Source organism: Notolepis coatsorum (assembly GCF_963971535.1).
Source record: "Notolepis coatsorum genome assembly, chromosome: 10".
In the NCBI taxonomy this organism is placed as follows: Eukaryota; Metazoa; Chordata; class Actinopteri; order Aulopiformes; family Paralepididae; genus Notolepis; species Notolepis coatsorum.
In genome coordinates, this window is record NC_140174.1 from 103,427,525 (window position 1) to 103,449,397 (window position 21,873).

Here is a 21,873-nt window from a genome sequence, read left to right on the forward strand (position 1 = left end):
TAAAAAACTATCATATTGACCTCGCAGCATGACACCAAGCATTACAAGACAGCAAACAGCCATATCACTATATGCACTGTATGTCTGTGTGAGGTCATATTGTCCTTGTACCATGTGTATCTGTGTGTGGGCTGTCATATGATATGGACTCAAGAGGGAGGAAGAGTTGAATGTGTCAAGGGTTCTTTCTTTGTATTTGTCCTGTGAAGATTGTAGAGACTATGCAAATACCTGTCTGGCCCAAACTCAAACTTTCCAGGTCCATTCCTCAGGAAGCTTCCATTGATCCAGGAAGGAATGGTTCCCTTGATGGTGGTGGTGATGGGATCAGGGGTCTCCTCTACAGTGCGCACCAGGGCTGCAATGCCCTCCAGCCCTTTGGCTTGCGGACACCGCAATCTGCTGGATACTGCCAGAGGATAGAGAGGCGAGGAGAGGAGAGGAGAGGAGAGGAGAGGAGAGGAGAGGAGAGGAGAGGAGAGGAGAGGAGAGGAGAGGAGAGGAGAGGAGAGGAGAGGAGAGGAGAGGAGAGGGGGGGAACGAGAGGAGAGGAGGAGAGGTGAGGAGGGGAGATGAGAGGAGAGGAGAGAGGAGAGAAGGGGAGAGAAGGGGATAGAGAGGAGAGGAGAGGATAGAGAGTAGAGGAGATGGGCAGAGAAGATAGAGGAGAGGAGAGGAGAAGAGAGGAGGGGAGAGGAGAGGAGAGGAGAGGAGAGGAGAGGAGAGGAGAGGAGAGGAGAGGAGAGGAGAGGAGAGGAGAGGAGGGGAGAGGAGAGGAGAGGAGAGGAGAGGAGAGGAGAGGAGAGGAGAGGAGAGGAGAGGAGAGGAGAGGAGAGGAGAGGAGAGGAGAGGAGAAAATAATCAAATAGAATCAAAGAAAATATAAATCTTTATTATTATTACTAGAATATGAAATGTGTAGATCATCACTACAACAACAGACAAAGAGCAGGACATCTAACATGACAGATATTGTACAATATGAGAAAAGGTTGCTTATAAAACCACCATAATCACTTTATAGCTTTGGTACTTTGGGCGAGTATGTGTGTGTGTGAAGTTCATGCTCAGATCAGGACTGTGTTATGTCAAACTGGCTCATTGACTGCTCCACAGACAATTCATTGGTAAGGATGGTGACACTGAGAACAGCCATTGGAAGGTTCTGAGTACAAATGTACGAGTACATTTCCTGTTTCAGAGCTAAGAAACACTACTATAGAATAAAGCAAATTTGTGTACACAAGTTTCAAGTTTTCAAGTTTTGTTTTATTTGTCACATAATAAGGTACATGCACATTAAGAGCCAGGGCCATGCAGAGACCTTTAGAGGGGCAGGTGCTAACATTTTAAAAAGGGCACATGTATCAAAATGTTAGAACAGCGTATACCGTAACGTAACCAGCCAAACTATACCATTAGCAACCAATATTCAGAGAATGTAACACAGAATTTTACAACAAACTGCATCATACTATATGATTATGCCTTAGAATAGTTTGGGATTCATCAAAATGTATTATAGATTTGTATTGGCTAATGGGCCCGTCATTCCAAGAGGGAGGGTGACACGTCACCAACATAACAGAAAAACATATTTTTATTTTTAATATTATTAAAATTATTCTTGATGGGGTCCCTGGGCATTGCTCTTAATAAAATAAATAATAATAATAATAATACATCTATTAAAAAAAAAGCCTTGCCAAAACACTTTGGTCACCAAGGCATGGGCAAGTGCTTGGGCACCCAAAGCTCCCCCCTCTGCATGTGCCTGTTAAGAGCCTCCTGATATTGTGATCCTCTGAGGGGTATCTTATCTTACCCCTGCAGACTCCACCCACCACCCATTATCATCACACATGAGAGATTACAAAATACACAGAGGAGTTACACGATTAGCAATGAACCTTTATGGACCGGGTTCAATATTAACTCTGAGCGGCAGTTACGACAGGGCTGTGAATGATTATTGCAAGCAACCGACCGAGCCAGAAATGTGTTTACAATAACAATAGTACAGTACGGCACGATGAAATAGGGAATGTGCATCGAGAGGGGGATCTGCAATTGTGATTGTGTACATTTACTTGTGACTGTACTTTTTTTGTGTAATTTCTGACACTGAATAATAAAATATTGTCGAATGTGTTCATACTGTCGATGATAGCGGGTATGTTTCCTGTTTTTCCTTTTCTGATAATAAATCATCACTGGGATCATAATAAATTGGGATGTATTATTCATTATTCATTCAGTTATCCAGTTATAACTTGGCGGGTCTTTCAGAGGCTATGTTTTTAAAGTTAGAGTGAAGATATGGAAACTAGAGAACATTAACTCATTCAGCGCCAAACCCGAGATTTCTTGTTTTTAGATCATTTTCCGATTTTATCATACTAACTAGGCACTCGCGCTTGCCTTGTGGTTGTGGATTGGAACTGCAATGATGATTGAATCCCGCCAGGTGGCAGTATCACCTACCTTATGAACATGCATTGGCCCCACATCCCCCAAACAACCACAGCCCCCCAAACAACTAGGGAATCTACTAGTAGGTTGCAATCAGCTGTGAGCAGGACGCGATCGCCTAGACCAGGGGTCAGCAACCTTTACTATCAAAAGAGCCACTTTTCCCCCCTCCCACAAAATAAAATGCTCAGGGAGCCGCACAACCTATTTACCCTTAAAATGAAGATAACACAGTGTATAACGTTTTATATATCCCCAAGCATACCCCACATTTAGCATAAAACGCCTGACAATTGCATACCCAAAGTAATTTGCGATTTATTATACTTTATACTTATATAGCACACAGTTTGTTGCATTAATGGAATTATAAAGCAACAAAAAGACAATTTTTGACTTTTTATTGCTGTTTTTACCTGTTATAACAAAGGAAAACCTCAAACTCTTATGAAGAGGAGAAAAAATACTGGCTGTGTAGACCTATTTTTAAATAAAACACAGAAGAGGAGACAAAACACTGGTGTCTGTAGACCAACTTTGAAATAAAACCCTGAACTATTCAGGTATATTTGAGTCCTTCCCTTATTTGTGGAACATTTATAAAATAAAAAGTAGTCCACTTTGAAAAAAGACTACCATGTGTAGACCTACTTTGAAATAAAACACAGAAAAGGAGAAAAAACACTGGCATCTGTAGACCTACTTTGAAATAAAACCCTGAACTATGCAGCTCTATTTGAGTCCTTCCCTTATTTGTGGAAAATCTATAAAATAAAAAGTAAATTTTTTGTTGTTCGCAAATTTCGCACCACATATCAGGCATACAGGTAAGCCTGCATTGTTAGTCGTGAAAGCAAATTAATCTGTCCACGCTGAATTAAACCCTCTATTTTCCTCAGCCTTTCCTTCTTTTGGATTTATCCATGGTTAGCTTACTGGGGAGTCGAAAAACTCAAGATTAGCCACTTGCAGACGGCAGGGAGAGGCACGGGGTGTGACGTACTGTATATTTTAGTTGATGAAATATTTTTGTTGACTAAATATTTTAGTTGATGAAATATTTTTTCATTTCAGTGTCACAGTATGACATCAATCTCCAAAATAAGAAAAAAATTTAAATTAAAAATAATAAGGGAGCCGGGAGCCGCAGCTGATTGGCTAAAGAGCGGCATGCGGCCTCCGGAGCCGCAGGTTGCCGACCCCTGGCCTAGACCAAACTATTGGATATTATGAAAAAGACTAAATGGATTATATGGATGATGATTATGGACGATAAGGTGCGTTTCCACCAGACTATGTTGGACTCAGCACTACTGGTAAAACGCAAAAAAGAAAAACTATAATCAAACCGACCGATGAGGAAACCTATTCGGCTCCGTCTATAGTCTGGCCCGAGCAGATATAGTAGATGAAGAAGACAACGGATAATCGCTATACCTAACGTTATATGTATTGATCCTGTTGTGATTCAAGACACTTGGACTCGAAGTGAGAAATGGAGTACCTCTAAAACAAAGGTAACGTCTATTTTACATCTACTTTACCGAAACCCCATCCTAAAACATGCGTTTGTATGATCGCAGCGTCTGAAAAAGACCCTCCCCCCCCCGATGCCTTTGTGAAGAAACATATGGTAGTGTACTTTTTGACAAAGGTAACGTCTATTTTACCGAAACCCCATCCCAAAACATGCGTTTGTATGATCGCATTGTGGCTTTGTGAAGAAACATATGGTCGTGTTTACCTTTGACCTGGCAATAATAATATAATAATAATAATAATTCCAGGCGAGCAGCCGCGAGATTTGCGCATAACACACTTTATCTCACGATCTAGAAAACCAGCCTGGATTATTGTGAAACGGGCGATGTTTAGCATGGAATAGCGCACAAACTAAAGTATGTAGAAATTAACTGTTTCGTCCCTGTTGGACTATAAATAGTGCCTGTCAAATGAGCCATACTATTGTCTCCATAGCTATAATATAGAATATACGATGGGTCCGCAAACATCGTGAAAATGGTCAATAACGCTGGCGCCAGGGAGTAAAGATGGGAAAACAGTGTGGCAGTCAATGAGTTAAGGAATATGTTGTTATTGTCGGGAAGGGTGCTAAATAATGCTCCAATGTTGGGCAACATTTTGGAAAAACTGCCATGGCCATTTTCAAAGAGGTCCCTTGACCTGTCACCTCCAGATATCTGAATGAAAATGGGTTATTTCAGTTTGGAGCGAGAACCATGCAGTTATCTTCACCTACAGTATTAAAAAAATTGTGTATTTGAAAATGTCTGCATACTGGGGTTCCTAGCGGTCTTGAATTTTGGTATGACTGGAAATCTGAGACTTCAAAGAGGCCAAGTGAATTCATGTGTGATGATGTTAGTCGCCATAGTAGCCATTTCATTGTAGTGAGACTTTTTTTTAATTTTATTTTTACTGTAATAAATGACCTATTGTGACCTTTAGTATAACCCACAGCCTCATGCAACTTTACAACCACAGACTAGAGACTTGGGCCAGTCAGAGAATGTATGGCTTCTCTGAAAATGTAATTCTTACAGAAATCTCCAAATGTCAGAACTGTTTGATAGCAGATCACAGCTTTACCTTTTTCTATGGTGTTCCTCAAGGTCTTAGTGTCTTAATGTGATATTGCTTTTTATATGGTGTTCCCTCGAGGTCTTAGTGTCTTACTAATGTGATATTTTATTTTTTTTTATCCACTTTTTCTCCCATTTTTCTATATTTTCTCCCATCCCAATTTCGTAACATCCAATTCAACCCTCCCCTGTTACGAACGCTGTTTCTTGCCTCCCACAAGCCGGCTGCAATGTGGACTAAGTCATACATAGCACAAGTCCCCTCCGGTACTTGAGGTAACAGCAGTCGCATCTTTTCACCTGCGCAGCTCGATCTCTCAGTGGCGAGGAGTAACGCGTGGGAGGCTCACGCTGCCCCCGACACTTCCTGATTCTACTGCGCAGGCGCACCAACCGACCTGTAGGAGTCGCTGTCCACAACGCCCGATCCCCACCCATCAGTTTCCCACCCCCTAATACGGCCAATGTGTATTAGTACGGACGACCAGCTAAACTGAAAGCAAATGTGGAGCGCTGGGCTCGAACAGGCAAGCCCAGCGTCTCCAGATTTCGTGGCGAGCGCCTTGCCCACTACGCCACGTAGCCGCCCGTACTAATGTGATATTCTAAAGGTATTTTTGGCCATGTTCATCGGTTCTCAAGGTTACATTTTGCACCAAACCAGTTTAACAAATGGTATCAACCCAAACATTGCTGCAAGAACTTAGCTAACCAAAACACAACCAAACAACCTGACACATCGTGCTGAGCTGCATCTCATACACTTCAGGTTCTTCGCTTTCAGACGATGTCACCACTTCTATGTGGCTTCTACTGCTGACCTGTTATTTCCTCCTAAAGATCCACTGACCTCCATTAAATAATACAATGGTGGATCTATGTGGGTCTCAGAGGGTTAAGAGTAGTTGCTCAAATTAACAGTTTTATAGTACCAAAATTGAATGTGGATATATAAGCAAACCATCATGTGTGAAATGATGACACACATACACTACAAACACCCACATCCACACACCAGTACATGACTCCACGGACACCAATGATGAAGGACCGCAATGGAAACAAGCCTATGGCTTTATTGTGTTTTTTAATCCTATTGGTAAATGGTGGGCTGATATATATATATACCTGTTCAATTGTATACAGTATGTGTTATTCATTTAAATCAATAAACTATTCAATCAATCAATATTCATAAATATTTGAAGAATTCATATTAAAAATATTTTATTCCAATCATGGGCATTGCTTATCAGCTATTTTTTATCATAGAGTAGGTACCAAACCGTTGAGTGTGACTCAAAGATGCTAATGAATTATTTGTGTGAATTCTCTCACCAGTTAATCTGCCAGGACATACCTTAGAAAGCACAATATAAAATGCCAACACTTCTTATCACACCCCCAGTAGCTGGCAATTCTCATGAGGGATGTTTATCAAATGCAATGCAACAATAACACATTGCAATTGCACAAGGGGATAAGAAAAAGCTAGAGGGAAGCATTGTGTGTGTATGTGGTTGTGTGTGTGTGTGTGTGTGTGTGTGTGTGTGTGTGTGTGTGTGTGTGTGTGTGTGTGTGTGTGTGTGTGTGTGTGTGTGTGTTTGTGTGTGTGTGTGTGTGTGTGTGTGTGTGTGTGTGTGTGTGTGTGTGTGTGTGTGTGTGTGTGTGTGTGTGTGTGTGTGTGCGTGTGTTTGTGTGCACACAGTCGATCATCAATCATTGAGTCAACCATGTATTAACCACTAGCCCAGCGAACTAGAATCCATCTAGGGCTGATATTCCACAGAGGTTCACTGAAATAATAAAAAGGGCAGTTTGGAAGAGGATCTGAATGGTCTGGTGATGTTGGTGGGTGGATAATTAAATGAAAATGATGATTTTGTCCTTAATAAATAATACCATATATCAAAAGTCTGCACCTTTGTCCCATGTTCAGCTTTTGAGATACATAACAAATCAGATTAATCAACTAAATCAGTTGTCCCTTGTACTGTGTGTGTGTGTGTGTGTGTGTGTGTGTGTGTGTGTGTGTGTGTGTGTGTGTGTGTGTGTGTGTGTGTGTGTGTGTCTGTGTGTGTGTGTGTCTGTGTGTGTCTGTGTGTGTGTGTGTGTGTGTGTGTGTGTGTGTGTGTGTGTGTGTGTGTGTGTGTGTGTGTGTGTGTGTGTGTGTGTGTGTGTGTGTGTGTGTGTGTGTGTGTGTGTGTGTGTGTGTGTGTGTGTGTGTGTGTGTGTGTGTGTGTGTGTGTGTGAGCTACTCACCTTCCATGATGGTCTTGGACATCGCTGACAGCCATGTGGCTTTTCTCAGTGACACAGAGACAATTTAACCAAGTCCTGAAGAGAGGAAGGGGCAACCTTTGAACCAGTAGTCCTTGCGTCACAGTCACTCATACATACACTCATAAAGTCTGATGGTCATTCCTGATGAATCTAGTCCAGTGACTCATCAGTCTGAAGCTCTAAACTCGTAACTCATAATCATATCAGTATGATTTAGCATGCAGTCAATTGCTGGAGGACAACATTGTGGGGACATTGACTATCCTGTGACGACTGTCAACGTCTTTAGTTTGACAGAGCACTGATGAAAATCTCACAACAGCACTCCTAATAAAATGTTGTCATGGAATAAATCTGAAGACATTTGTCCGATACTTTGCAGTTGTGTGTGTATCATTGCGTGAGATCATAAATCTCCATACTGTACACGACTGCACAATTTTTCCCTTTGCCCCAGATAGGGAGTCATAGAATTGGAAGACCGCCATCGTTGTTTATTACAGCGGCAGGATCTAAGTCCCACTATGACATAAACACTCCATTAATCATGTCGTTCACAGTTCAGCTGGTGTTGTGATAAGGCCAGTGGCGGCTCTGCCACTAGGGGCGCAAGGGCGCCGACCCACCTGCTGACTGCTGTTAAATCAGAGAGAAGAAGAAAATAAAACTTTTTAGTTTTTAGTTTTATAGCCCTATAAATAATATAAACATGTTTAAAATTAATAACATTTACTCATTTTAAGTATGTTTGTGTTTCCAATGCACAATATAACGTTATTATATAAAATAAAAAAATACTCGTTTTCTTGAACAGGAAGTGACATCACTTTTTTTTTTTTATTATTTCTCGGCCCGGGCTAGACGCAATAGCGCTCTGAGTGCGCGTCACGGTTTGATCGCTGTATCCGTCGAAGCCAATCAGTGCGTAGCGCGTTGTGCGTTGAAATATGACTATTATGTTGGAATCCGGGCGCGATTTGAAGCGGTCTAGCCAGTAGCGTCAAGAATTTCTGTAGCCGCATTTCGCGGAGACGCTCTCTGATTGGCCGACGCCAGTATTTTTTTCCGTAGCAGAATTTCACAGAGACGATCTCTGATTGGCCGAATCCAATTTCTAATGTTCCAATTCTAGCTTATTCCGGTCACCGGTCCGTTGGTGAGAGATAGTTGTGTTGTTGTGTTGTTGTGAAATGCAGGCAGCAGGCACTCTTTCAAAGTTGGTTAAGGTTAGAGTTTGTCTTAGAGCATGGCGATAGAACGCCAGGTAGTTTGCAGTCTGTTCGACGCGGAAAAATGGACAAAGAAATGTACTTGTGTTGTGCTAACACAGCCTAACAAGCTAACACTTGGCTAACAAGCTATATGGCGGATGCAGTCTGGAGACAGTGGACAGTGGATATACATCAACAGTGGATTATACACGTTTATCAAGCTCTCCTGCCCTGGATGTTTCAACTAAACAGTGAGTCTCTCTCTCTCTCTCTCTCTCTCGCTCTCTCGCTCTCTCTCTCTCGCTATACACAGCTGTCTCCGCGAAATGCGGCTACGGAAAAAAGTATTGACTGTGCTTGCTGAGACGATAATTAATAGGCTAGCGATTCAAAACGCGCTGCTGTGTTGTGAACTATAACATTAATTTAGCTGCTGCTGATGCATAATGAATGAATGGTGAGTTGTTTAAAATGACAACATACATGTGTTAATTATTTGATTTGATTGATCCGAGAGACAGAGAGAGAGATTGCTCCAGAGCATCTCAGAGCATTACATTTTCAACTCGACCTATTAACGAGAACTGCGACCTACAAGGCACCAGCGCCAGCGGCCGCCACTGGATAAGGCAGACATATTACGTGACTCATAGTGTATGAAGCTGACCAGACCATAGAAAACCTGCTCTAAAGCCTTCAATCTGAGAACATTATAACACACACTGAAGATAAGGTATCGATTGTTTATAATCGTGTCAACGTCAATCATGAGAAGATCTACATGGAAAAAATAAATCTAAATGAGGTTGCCCCCTCCCTTCCCAATACATATGAAAACATATCTCCCTCGTTTGGGGGTGGGGGTGGGGTGGCCATGGATATTTCTCTAAATCAGTTCTCCTAAGATTAAAAGTCAAGAGGGCGGGCTGGGCTTTAGTCTATTTCAAAGCAAATTAATGAATGCAAGAGCCTTAATTAAAATACGGGAAAGCATCCATTATGGACATTTTGAAAGGCTATTAAAGAGAATTTTTACAAATTCAGAGTAAAACTTCATGAGGTTTCAATCAATTTCCTACAGCAATTACTGGGTAACACACACGCGTGTGCACACACACACACACATCATTTGCATTCATATTACGTTTTTTGCAACAATGCTGGAAAATGACACAGGTTCACCAGGTCTATATATTATCAGACACCAGAAGAATCACTTGTCCATGATGTCCATGATGTCCATGACCTATAGCTTTAGCTTTTTGTGGTGTATTTCTAGTTGGATCTAGGATTAACCTTTGAATTGCCTCAACTTGCAAAGGACTAAATATAAACGCAAAACCATTGGTGTTACGGACCCTGTCCTTATGTATGTATATAGAGGGAGCAGCAGCTGGTCAATCAGCAACTCACCCCAGTGCAGCAGCAGCTGAGGCTCGTCAGCGATCAACCTTCTCTCTCACTTCATATACCCCATTGTGTGCAGTGTTAGTTAGCTCCCTGGTTCGTTTGGTTGTGGTAACTATTCTGTGTCTTTGTGGGAGAGCGGGTCTTTTGTAGAGCTGGTGAAGGCTCTGGCACTTTGTGCTGTTAGTTTGTAGGAAATAGCTTTAGTATTGTTCTTTATTGTAAAGCTGTATCTTTAGTGTTGTGTGATCTGTAGAGCTGTGGCCTTTTAGGCATTTCGGTTGGTGTAGAGCTGGTACCTAAAGCTCTGGTTAGTTGTGCTATTGTTTAGTGGAATCCTTGTATCTTTTGATGTTTGTAGCACATTTCTGTTTAACCCTAACCCTGTGTATATTTATTCCCTTGTCACCCAGCCTATGGTGATTGCTTTTCTTTTGTATTAATCTTTTGTTTCGCACACAGGGACAATTGAGGACAGGAAGATACCCTGGGGTCTACATTTTGCATCACGTAGGTGACCTGATGTTAAAGACACCAGCCTTAGAGTGAGCACCGCCACCTGTACTTTTGGGCATCCGCGCCTGTAATGGGGGGGTGGGTTTTCATTTCCTTTTGATATTTCATTTGGTGCCACTGGTAGGTCCTCCTTGCTCTCTGTGTTGCTGAGTTTTGTGTTTATAAAAATAAATACTATTATTTAGCAAATTGTTTCATGGTTTTGTGTCACTGCACCCTCACCTACCCTGTCTGTGGCCTTGTGTTGCGTCTCCCTACTGGGGTACGTAACATAAATGGGGGCTCGTTAATGGGCAACAGACGTTTGGTGTTGGTGTGCAGTGGGCACGTTAGATAGGCTGGTATTTGGGTTGTGTATGGTTGCGCTGGGGTCTCTTTGTGATTATGGCGTCTTTTAGTGTGGAGGAGTTTCTAAGTGATCCCTCGGTTGAGAGTTTGGATCAGTGTAGGAAGGAGGATCTGTGTGCTGTGTACATTTTCAGGTCAGCCTTGCTAGGAGTTTGGCGAAGGCTGACCTGAGAGAGGAGTTGGTATGTATTTTGGTCTATAAGAAGGTGCTCTGTGTTGGTGAGGGAGCGTCTTTTATTTCTTCTCCTCAGTCTAACTCAGACACGGAGAATGAGGGAGTAGAGGGGGCGGTGGTGGACCCGGTTGCAGACGGGGTAGAGGAGGATAAGCCTCCCCTTTCGAGTGTCACGTCTCCAGTGCCCAGACATGCTTCACTTTTCCCTGGTGGGAGTACTGAGGAGGCCAGTCTTCAGTTAAGTTTTGCACGGTTACAATTTGAGGAGAGGGGGAAGGAGAGGGATTACAGGTTAGCTGTCAGGAAAATAGAGTTGGAGGCTGAGACCGAGCGGGAGAACGGCCGGTTGGAGGCTGAGATTAAGATTAAGCAACTGGAGCTCAAAGCTGCTAAGGCTGGGAGTCCTTCTCGACCCTCTTCCACGGCTGTGGGGGCTTACGATGTGAGTAGACTTATATCTCTTGTACCTCAATTTCATGAGGTGGAGGTAGACTCCTATTTTAATGCTTTTGAGCGAGTTGCTACCTCTTTAAAGTGGCCTAAAGAGGTTTGGGCTCTCTTGCTACAATGTAAACTCACTGGGAAAGCCCAGGAGATTTTGTCTGCCCTCCCTCTGTCTGACAGTTTGTCTTATGACGTAATCAAGACGGCTGTACTTAGGGCCTATGAGCTAGTGCCAGAGGCGTACAGACTTTTGTGGAGTTCGCTCATGAGAAGGAGTCTCTGTTTTTTCGGTGGTGTAAGGCGAGTGACGTGTCTGATTTTAATTCGCTGTCTGAATTACTGTTACTGGAGGAGTTTAAGGCCATGTCCCCACGTATCTGGATCTTTTGCCAAACGCACATTTTATTCCACGATTGGGCCTTTCATCCACACGTAAAGGGTGTTTTCAGAAACATAAACAGAGATTTTCTTAAACGCATTTTAAAGTGAAGATTTTCCAAAATATCCGTTCAGTGGATCCGTGTAGCCACTGTAAACGCATAGTCTAGATAAACGATGACGCCACAGCTCACTACGCATGCTCAGACTGTTGTTCTATCTATGGCAATACAATAGGCACCCGTAGCCTTGAAGCGCACGGAGGTAATAAGATGGACAGCGCCTAGTGCTGAAATGACAGACAGAAATAGCATGTAGTTTCTTCCCCCTCGAATGTATATATTTTCTCTTATTGATCTCTGCCTCTTAAGCAGTACTGTATATTTGTATATCTTGTATATCATTCATAAATGTCTAGATGTAACAGCTACTGTATACTCCAGTGCCGACAGATCCGGCCATCAGACGCTGCTTGCGTGTAATAGGGATGTATCTGTTATTTAGTTATACTGGACATTTTCGTTTACACAAGTAGATTTTTAGTTTTTGTTTATTTATTAAGTTAATATAAACCGTGTTTCGAACGCTTTTGAGGTTGTTAAATACACGCTTTTGATTTATTTAAGTGGCGAGTGATATTTTTTTTGTCCGCTTATTTCTCGAGAGATATCATACAATGTCAATGTTGAGTTGAGATCACAATATCGCGATTCCGAAACAAAATAAGGCGAGGCATTATCACAAACTGTTGCAAAGATATTTAATGTTTTGCTAAACATGTCTAGTTTTGCGCCCGGCTTCAGTTAAAAGCCAAATTGCATTCTAAATTTAGTTAATAGACGGCGCGACAGAAGAGGTCTGCACCTGATGCTCTCTGATGTTGCGGATAGTTAAGGATATCGGCACCACACGTGAACAGTACAATGCAATTAATGAATGTCTTGTTGTAATTAGTATATATAGTTTGTGATAAGGACTCGCCATATTTAGTTTCAGAATCCGAAGATTGTGATCTCAACATTGACATTGTATCTCTCCGTCGCCCAGTGCGCAGAAGTAAAGCATTGAATCGTGACATATCTAGATTGGTTGTTTCCTCTGGACTTCATCTAATCCACCGCTATATCTATCTATTTTTTATCTACTGTATGTATGTCAATATAGCCAATGGAAGTGCTAGGAATGGCCACGTGGGCTGAGGGGACCAATGGACAATTCCTATTGTTTCTCAATCGTCCTGACCGCTCGTACCACTATGGTATTTGAGATATCGTTTATCGCCACCTACTGGCCCGCATGCTTGTTGGAGAAATGTATATGCGTTTATGTGTTTGCGTCTGGATCAGTTTTTTTTTTTTACCACTGTCGTGTGGACGAGGATTTCTTTTTAAACAGAGCCTGTGAATATCCGTTTGGCAAAAGATCCAGATACGTGGGGACATGGCATAATGTAGTCTGTCTGACCGCTTGGCTACGTATCTGAGTGAGCAAAAAGTTGGTACGTTGGCTCAGGCTGCAGTGCTCGCTGACGAGTTTGTACTGACCCATAAGCAAACGTTTGGTACTCTCCGACATGAGGGTAGGACCTTTTATCCCTCTGCTCACACTCCAGCTAGATCACACGTTAGTCCGCCGCAGATCCGCCGCAGTGGCTATGTTGGACAGACTAGTCCGCCCCGCTTTGTGTCTCCCCGCTACAAGGAGGAGCGAGAGTGTTTTTTATTGTCATCAAGTGGGCCACGTAATAAGTAACTGTGTTGTTTTGAAACACAAGGAGCAGTCACAGGCAAATGGACGACCAAAAGAGGTTGGTTTAGTCCAGACAGTGTTGGCTCCAATGTCAGTGGTCTCGGAGAAAATGTGTGACGTACCAGGACCCAGTTACGAACCATTTATGTCGGACGGGTTGGTTTCGCTCAGTGGCAGTGAGTTGGACCAGCGTCCAGTACGCATACTGCAGGATACTGGAGCAGCACAGTCATTCATTGTATCAGACATGTTACCATTTTGTGTTGAGTCATCGACTGGCTCTAGTGTGTTGGTGCAGGGGTTCGAGATGGGCTTTGTGTCGGTGCCCCTCCATCAAATACATTTAACCTGCGGGTTGGCAAAGGGGGTATTCGAGGTGGGCGTGCGCCCATCATTACCAGTGGGAGGTGTCACCTTTTTATTGGGTAGTGACATCGCTGGTGGCAGAGTTATGCCATGTGTTGAAGTTTTGGAGCGCCCTACTATTTTGCACCGTAATGTGTTGGCTCCATTGCTCCCTGATGTGTTGCCAGTTTGTGTGATCACCCGTGCTTCACAACCTGCAGTTGTGACGAGGTGACCAGGTGACGCTTCAGCGGGGTTCACTTGCCTCTGAGGCAACACGGTTACCCAGGACTCGTGGTAAGCTGGTAGTTGCCCAGAGTGAAGACGCTGGTTTGGCCACATGTTCAGTTACTGCTCCTGCTCCGGGGATAGCTGGAAGCAAGGGTGTGGTGCTGCGTTCTGTTGTGAATAAACGTAAACTTCGGTCAATGAGAAGCCCTTTGAGGCTGTTAAGGGGGGTCTCTCTACTGCTCAGCGTATTGTGATGCTGCAGTTTGTACAGTGCTGTGCAGACTTTCTCACAATGTATTATGTGTTTTTCTTTGTGAGAAGGAAGAGGGCAGCAGTCTGCCATTGTGCATTTTTAACCATGGACCATCCCTCTGTTTTTTTTGTGAGGTGCCTGGTGATGGTCTGGGTGGTTGATGGCGGTGGTGGGATATTTTTGGTGTTATGATGTGTGTTCTTTGAAAAAAAAAAAAAAATGGGGGACTTGGATGTTATGTGTTGTGTTGTCGCCAGCCATGGGCTGACTCTTTATGGGGGGGAGTGTTACGGACCCTGTCCTTATGTATGTTATCTGTTGTGTGTGTGTGTATATAGGCATGTGTCGTATATTATGTAGACATCCTAGGTTAGTCACAGTGTACATAGCCTGCTGAATTGGATAGAAGAAGGATAGAATGGTGAAATGGTTTTCCCCCCTTTGACTCCACTAGCCAGAAGGAGAATAAAGCTTGTAGTCAAGACAACCGAGCTAGAATTCAACTCATATTTATTGCCAGAGGCCCAAGGTGGAAAAGCAGGTCAGACATACAGGGATTAAATCATATTTCAACTTAATGAATACATGGTTATAGATGCTTTCACATTCCTGGAGCCCATCAAATTGGCTTTACCAAACAAGTCTATACACACATATTCACATGGTTGTCAATGAAAGGAATATACTGTGCAATACATGTTCAACTCTGGTCCAGTGCAATGACCTCACATTTAAACTAGACAACACTAACAGTTGTTATTCAGAATCATGGTTTACTCACGCATTGCAAATACACTCTCAGGTGGCAGCGGTGTGAGACCAGACGGGGGTTGTCTGGCCTCATGTGATTTAACACTGTTTCTCTCTTATATACTAAACATGACATCACAAGTTAAGACTATTTTCAGCCAATCAGAGTTACATCCAAATATGGTCTTTACCAATGAAATGTCTCCATAATAAGACAAGAGGTTGCTGTTCCTATGTTCTTCCTCTCTGTCTCCCCAGAGACCTTCATATCCATATATGGGCATGTTGTCCTTCAACCCAGAGGACCTTGTGCTTGGCTTCTCCCCCCAAAAGAGGATGAACAGATATTGACATTTCTTGTGTTTGGCAGTTGACCCCAATGAAAACACTTTCTACTTCATAATTTCTAATGTAATATTTCAACCGGTGTATGTAATTACCTTCAGTTTGATATCAAGCATTGATGTAGCTAACCGATAGTTGGACTCTTTTACCTTGATCTAATATATATATAGAAATTAACTATGAATGATCTGTTCTTATATGTATTGTGTTAAATACAAACAGTAAAACAGTTTTTATAGTTAATTCCCCAGAATCTAACACTTATGGATATGTACAAACTCGCGGACAAACTCAACTCTTTCTACGCCCGGTTTGGTGTAGACTGTGGCGCCGCTGGCTCTACGGCTAGTGACGTCACTGGCGCGCCGGCTGTTGTGGAGGGGGGGGGGGGCAACCGCGGGGGGGCGGGGACGCTCTCTCGTTGTCGGAACACAGTGTGAGAAGAGCATTTATGCAGGTGAACACCAGGAAAGCGGCTGGCCCAGATGGTATAACAGGACGCATACTTAAGTCCTGTGCCAACCAGCTAGCCCCGGTGTTCACCGCCATATTTAATCAATCCCTGGCGGAGTCAGTGGTCCCTGCCTGCTTCAAGATGTCTACCATCATCCCTGTACCGAAGAAACCCTCCCCAACATGTCTCAATGACTACAGACTGGTGGCACTCACCTCTGTGGTCATGAAATGTTTCGAGAGGCTGGTCAAGGACCACATTTGTGCCTCCCTCCCCAGTGATATGGACCCTATGCAATTTGCATACAGGACAAACAGGTCCACTGACGACGCGGTCTCCCAGGTACTGCACAGCACCCTCTCTCACATTGACCGTCAGAGACTGTTGTTCATTGACTACAGCTCAGCGTTCAACACCATAGTCCCCACCAGACTGGTGGACAAGCTGATCGAGCTGGGTCTGAGCTCCGCCCTGAGCGCCTGGGTACTGGACTTTCTGAGTGAAAGACCCCAGGCGGTCAGGGTGGGGGGTCAGACCTCCAACACCATCACCCTGAGCATCGGGTCCCCCCAGGGCTGTGTTCTGAGCCCCCTGCTGTACTCACTCTACACACACGATTGTGTGGCCAAGTTCAGCTCCAACTCCATAGTGAAGTTTGCAGACGACACGGTGGTGGTGGGGCTGATCTCGGACAACGACGAGAAGGCCTACCGGGAGGAGGTTGAGGTACTGGAACGCTGGTGCCAGGACAACAGCCTGCTCCTGAACATTGGTAAAACCAAGGAGCTGATCGTGGATTATAGGAGAGGACAGCAGGAGACACACACACCACTGATGATAAACGGGGCTACCGTGGACAGGGTGAGCAGCTTTAAGTACCTGGGGGTCCACATCTCAGAGGATCTGACATGGTCAACACACATAGACACAGTCGTAAAAAAAAAGGCGAAGCAGCGCCTCTACCACCTGAGACAGTTAAGGAAGTTCAGAGTATCGGGGAAGATACTCCAGTCCTTCTACTCCGGAGCTGTAGAGAGCATCTTGACTGGAAACATCACTGCCTGGTATGGAAACAGCACGGCACAGGACAAGAAGGCCCTACAGAGAGTGGTGCGCTCAGCCGAGCGTACCACGGGTATTGCACTACCTCCCCTGCAGGTTCTATACAACAAGAGGTGCAAATCCAGAGCCTGCAGAATAATGAAAGACCCCCACCACCCCAATAACAGCCTGTTCCAGCTGCTGAGGTCAGGCAGACGCCTGCGAACCCCAGCTACTAGGACAGAGAGGCTCCGGCTCAGCTTCTTCCCCCAGGCCATCAGAGCCTTGAACAATGAACACTGAGTGCCACAGAACACTGAACTTTTCACACACAAGCACACATGAGCACACACACGACACGCACGCTGTGCACGCTCACACACTAGCAGCCACTTTAACATGAGCAGGCACACACTCATGCTCTGTAAATAACTATGTACAGATACCGAGATGTCCCACCATGTTACCTGTTACCTGTTTATTGCACAATGTTGTTTTTTATTGGATTCTATTATATGTTGTACCACTGTATTGCACATCGTTGCGGGCAAGACCACCCGCATTTCATTGTATACTTGTATGCCGTGACAAATAAAACTCTTGACTTGACTTGACTTGTAAAGTACTGAGCTTTATGACTAGAGAATACCTGTTTAACACAGATTATCTTTTCTCAGTTGTCTCCTTTGATAGTACAGTTCTACACATTAATGTCCTGGTCCAAAGAGACACATCAGTTCCATTTGGCCTCCTGTTCACTGCTGCAACACTCACACCCCGGAATGTGGTGCTATCTACACAACAGAACAGTTGCCCTAGTGGGGGTTTTACAATGTCCAGTAAGCGATCTGCAGTTCCGATTTTAGCTCACAGTTTCCTGTTTAACTGCTGTTTCAACTTGTTATCTGGCATTTCCCAGCAGTCACCCAAGGTTACAGTCTTCTCTATTGAAATGACCCGTTTTATCAAGTCAATGTTACCTCACATGTTTTGGTTGTTCTGTTTTTGTCTCCCTCCTGTGTAACATATCCAATTCTCAGGTGTCTCCCAGTCCCAGTTGCAGCAGCAGCTGGTCAATCAGCAACTCACCCCAGTGCAGCAGCAGCTGAGGCTCGTCAGCGATCAACCTTCTCTCTCACTTCATATACCCCATTGTGTGCGGTGTTAGTTAGCTCCCTGGTTCGTTTGGTTGTGGTAACTATTCTGTGTCTTTGTGGGAGAGCGGGTCTTTTGTAGAGCTGGTGAAGGCTCTGGCACTTTGTGCTGTTAGTTTGTAGGAAATAGCTTTAGTATTGTTCTTTATTGTAAAGCTGTATCTTTAGTGTTGTGTGATCTGTAGAGCTGTGGCCTTTTAAGCATTTCGGTTGGTGTAGAGCTGGTACCTAAAGCTCTGGTTAGTTGTGCTATTGTTTAGTGGAATCCTTGTATCTTTTGATGTTTGTAGCACATTTCTGTTTAACCCTAATCCTGTGTATATTTATTCCCTTGTCACCCAGCCTATGGTGATTGCTTTTCTTTTGTATTAATCTTTTGTTTCGCACACAGGGACAATTGAGGACAGGAAGATACCCTGGGGTCTACATTTTGCATCACGTAGGTGACCTGATGTTAAAGACACCAGCCTTAGAGTGAGCACCGCCACCTGTACTTTTGGGCATCCGCGCCTGTAATGGGGGGGTGGGTTTTCATTTCCTTTTGATATTTCATTTGGTGCCACTGGTAGGTCCTCCTTGCTCTCTGTGTTGCTGAGTTTTGTGTTTATAAAAATAAATACTATTATTTTGCAAATTGTTTCATGGTTTTGTGTCACTGCACCCTCACCTACCCTGTCTGTGGCCTGTTGCGTCTCCCTACTGGGGTACGTAACAATTGGCATCTTTCAATACATTTGAAATAGAATACTCCCTCACTCAAGGATTTGAATAGATAAATTGTCCCATCTAGTGGTCAAGTGAAAAACGAAACTGTATCGGCCTAATGCATGTCCGGAGAACAGAACAAACCACAGAACATTAACAAATCTGGATCCCCAAATTACGTTTTTACAAAATGTGTCCTTTTGTCATGTCACACTTCATACACATTGTTATGTATTGGGTTAAGTTTGTCCCAGTGTCCTTGCCATACTCACCTGGAGTTGGCACGTTGTGATTGCGCAACTTTGGTTGTTGTGATTTGCCTACCAACAAAGTAAAGCCACATTAATAAGTGCCTCCATGTTGTGTTCATTTCTTATTGTTAGATCAACTGATTAACAATTTAAGGATATAAAACGGTAACACTTTATAATAACACTCAGTTATAAGACATTTATAAGGTATTTGTAGATGATTAACTAATCATGAACAAACCATTTATATACATTCGTAAATTATTATTAAATCATTTATAACTATATTTGTATAACATTTACAAATTTGTTCTACATTATTTATAACTCATTATCAACATTGTTTGTACTTGATTTGTTCATCATTAAATAATGTTGTTTAATGTGTAGTAACACATTTGTAGATGCTTTGAAAAATGGATATGAAAAAATGACTATACTGTACCTCCATTAATTTGTTCATGTTCAACAAATGATTTGTTAAGACATTCATAAAACATCTATAAATCATTTGCAGATGCTATTGTGTGTCCTAATCTGAACATCTATAAATCATTTGCAGATGCTATTGTGTGCCCTAATCTGAAGTGAAGCCTATTCATCATTAACAAATGTCAGTTTGTATTTTCAGGCGGTATCGGTGCCTATACAGCCTGAAAATACAAATAATTATTACCCTTGTGTCATCATCACATACCGCAATTGTAGCAGCACCTGCCTGTGTCCGCTTCCTGGTAGACGGGGAGTGATTCCATACGCGCTCCATCCAAAGAATAGTCTCCACACATTGAGTTCCGTTATCAGATACCGACGTGGTGATCCGATTTATTTAGACAATGTAGGTTACATGGGAGAGGTGATCAAAGCGATCCTAAAGCGTCCTATAACCGTGGTTCTAATTGCTCAAAGTGTTTCCTAAGATAAAACTATTCTAAAGCATTCCCGAAGCGTTCTATAAGCATCCGGAAACGTCCCGAAGCGGTCAGAAAATATTATGCGTTCCCCGTGCTACAGCCCAACAGCTGATTCCTATCACCTATTTAATGATCTCCGCCGCGCCGTGGGCTGATCCACCCACAGGTGCAGGTGATCCACCCACAGTACAACAGAGTCCACCAAACTGGCTACACAGATAATCATAACATTCCCTTAAATCATAACCTTCTATAAATCGTAACATTCCCATAAATTGTAACCTTCTATTGGTAATAATAATAATAATTATAATAATATTAATAATAATAATATTAATCCATAACAAAAAACACTCATTCGGCCTTTACAGCAATATACTGAGCACACATTAGGAACAAACACATAATTCAAATGTAACGTTAGCGCCCACCACATCAAGTACGTCTACACAACATATAAGAGTTGTAGGTCGGAAATGATGGAATAGATTTACCAACAAAAAAGGTGTTTAGCCTGCTCATACCTTAAAAGCGTGGGGCAGCACGAATAACTTGGCTCTGCTAATGTATCGCGCTTCCATTCAACAGAAGGGAACACACGATACTTCCTCTACATACTCTGTCAATATCTGGCCAGGGTACTCCTGGGTCCTAGTGCCCCCCACGTTACACTATATGTTATGCACATGTATCTTATATGTTTTATTTTTTTTATCTTTTTCCCCCTCCATTTTCCTCCGATTTTCTCCCATCCCAATGTTAGTCGTATGCCAATTCCCAATCCCCTTCCTGGTCGCCGCGCACTTACCCCCCACAGTCAGATCATCTGGGAGAGTGGAGGCTATCACGTGCTTCCTCCGACACACGTCCAGCCAATCAACCGCTTCTTTTCACCTGGCAGCGTGGATCCTCCCTGAGAGGGCGTAGCGTGTGGAAGGATCACACTATCCCACTCAGGTCCTATCCGCGCTTAGCAGGCGCCCCGACCGAACTGTAGGAGTCGCTGTTTACAACGACCCGGACCCACCCCGCCAGCTTCTCCCACCCTCTAATACAGCCAATTGTATTAGTGTGAACGGCCAGCCAAGCTGGTGACAACCCCGGAGCTGTGAGCTGGATTCGAACAGGCGAATCCAGCTCACAGGTCCGGGGTTGGTGACGAACGCAATCTCCGCTACGCCACCTAGCCGCCCTATGTATTTTATATGTTAATAAAATTGCATATATCTATAGTCCTAATTCTGTCACTGTTTGATGTCACAAAGAAGGGTGTATCCGAAAGCTGTCAACAACATTTCTAACAGATGATGAAAAAGTAAACAAATAATTAACTGTATTAGACATTTGTTAATGATGAATAGGCTTCACTTCAGATTAGGGCACACAATAGTATCTGCAAATGATTTATAGATGTTTTATGAATGTCTTAACAAATAATTTGTTAAACATGAAAAGAAAAGTCTGGTCATTGCTTCGTGTGTATTCATAAAAGTCCACAAATAAACAAACTATTAGACATTTGTTAATGATGAATATGCTTCACTTTAGATTAGGTCACACAATAGCATCTGCAAAAGGGCACACAATAGCATCTGCAAATGATTTATAGATGTTTTATGAATATCTTAACAAATAATTTGTTGAACATGAACAAATAAATGGAGGTACAGTATAGTCGTTTTTTCATATCCATTTTTCAAAGCATCTACAAATGTGTTACTACTAGAGCTGGGCCGTTAATGGCGTTAACGTGCTGCGTTAACGCGATACTAGTATTGCGCGATAATATAATTAACGCATTAATCTTTTTTTTTTTTTTTTTTTTTACATTTTTTTTTTTACCT

General features: G+C 43.0%; 1 protein-coding gene across 1 annotated transcript in view; it reads right to left on the reverse strand.

The window, feature by feature from the left end:
* Window positions 1–7,359, reverse strand: part of bco2l (beta-carotene 15, 15-dioxygenase 2, like) — a gene marked incomplete at both ends in the record, with an annotated part of 76,119 nt that extends 68,760 nt beyond the window's left edge. Inside the window, 2 exons of the mRNA XM_084323126.1 lie at window positions 232–409; window positions 7,338–7,359. Coding sequence (XP_084179252.1) covers window positions 232–409; window positions 7,338–7,359 — 200 coding nt within the window. The remainder of the gene's footprint in view (window positions 1–231; window positions 410–7,337) is intronic.
* Window positions 7,360–21,873: the final 14,514 nt, after the last annotated feature.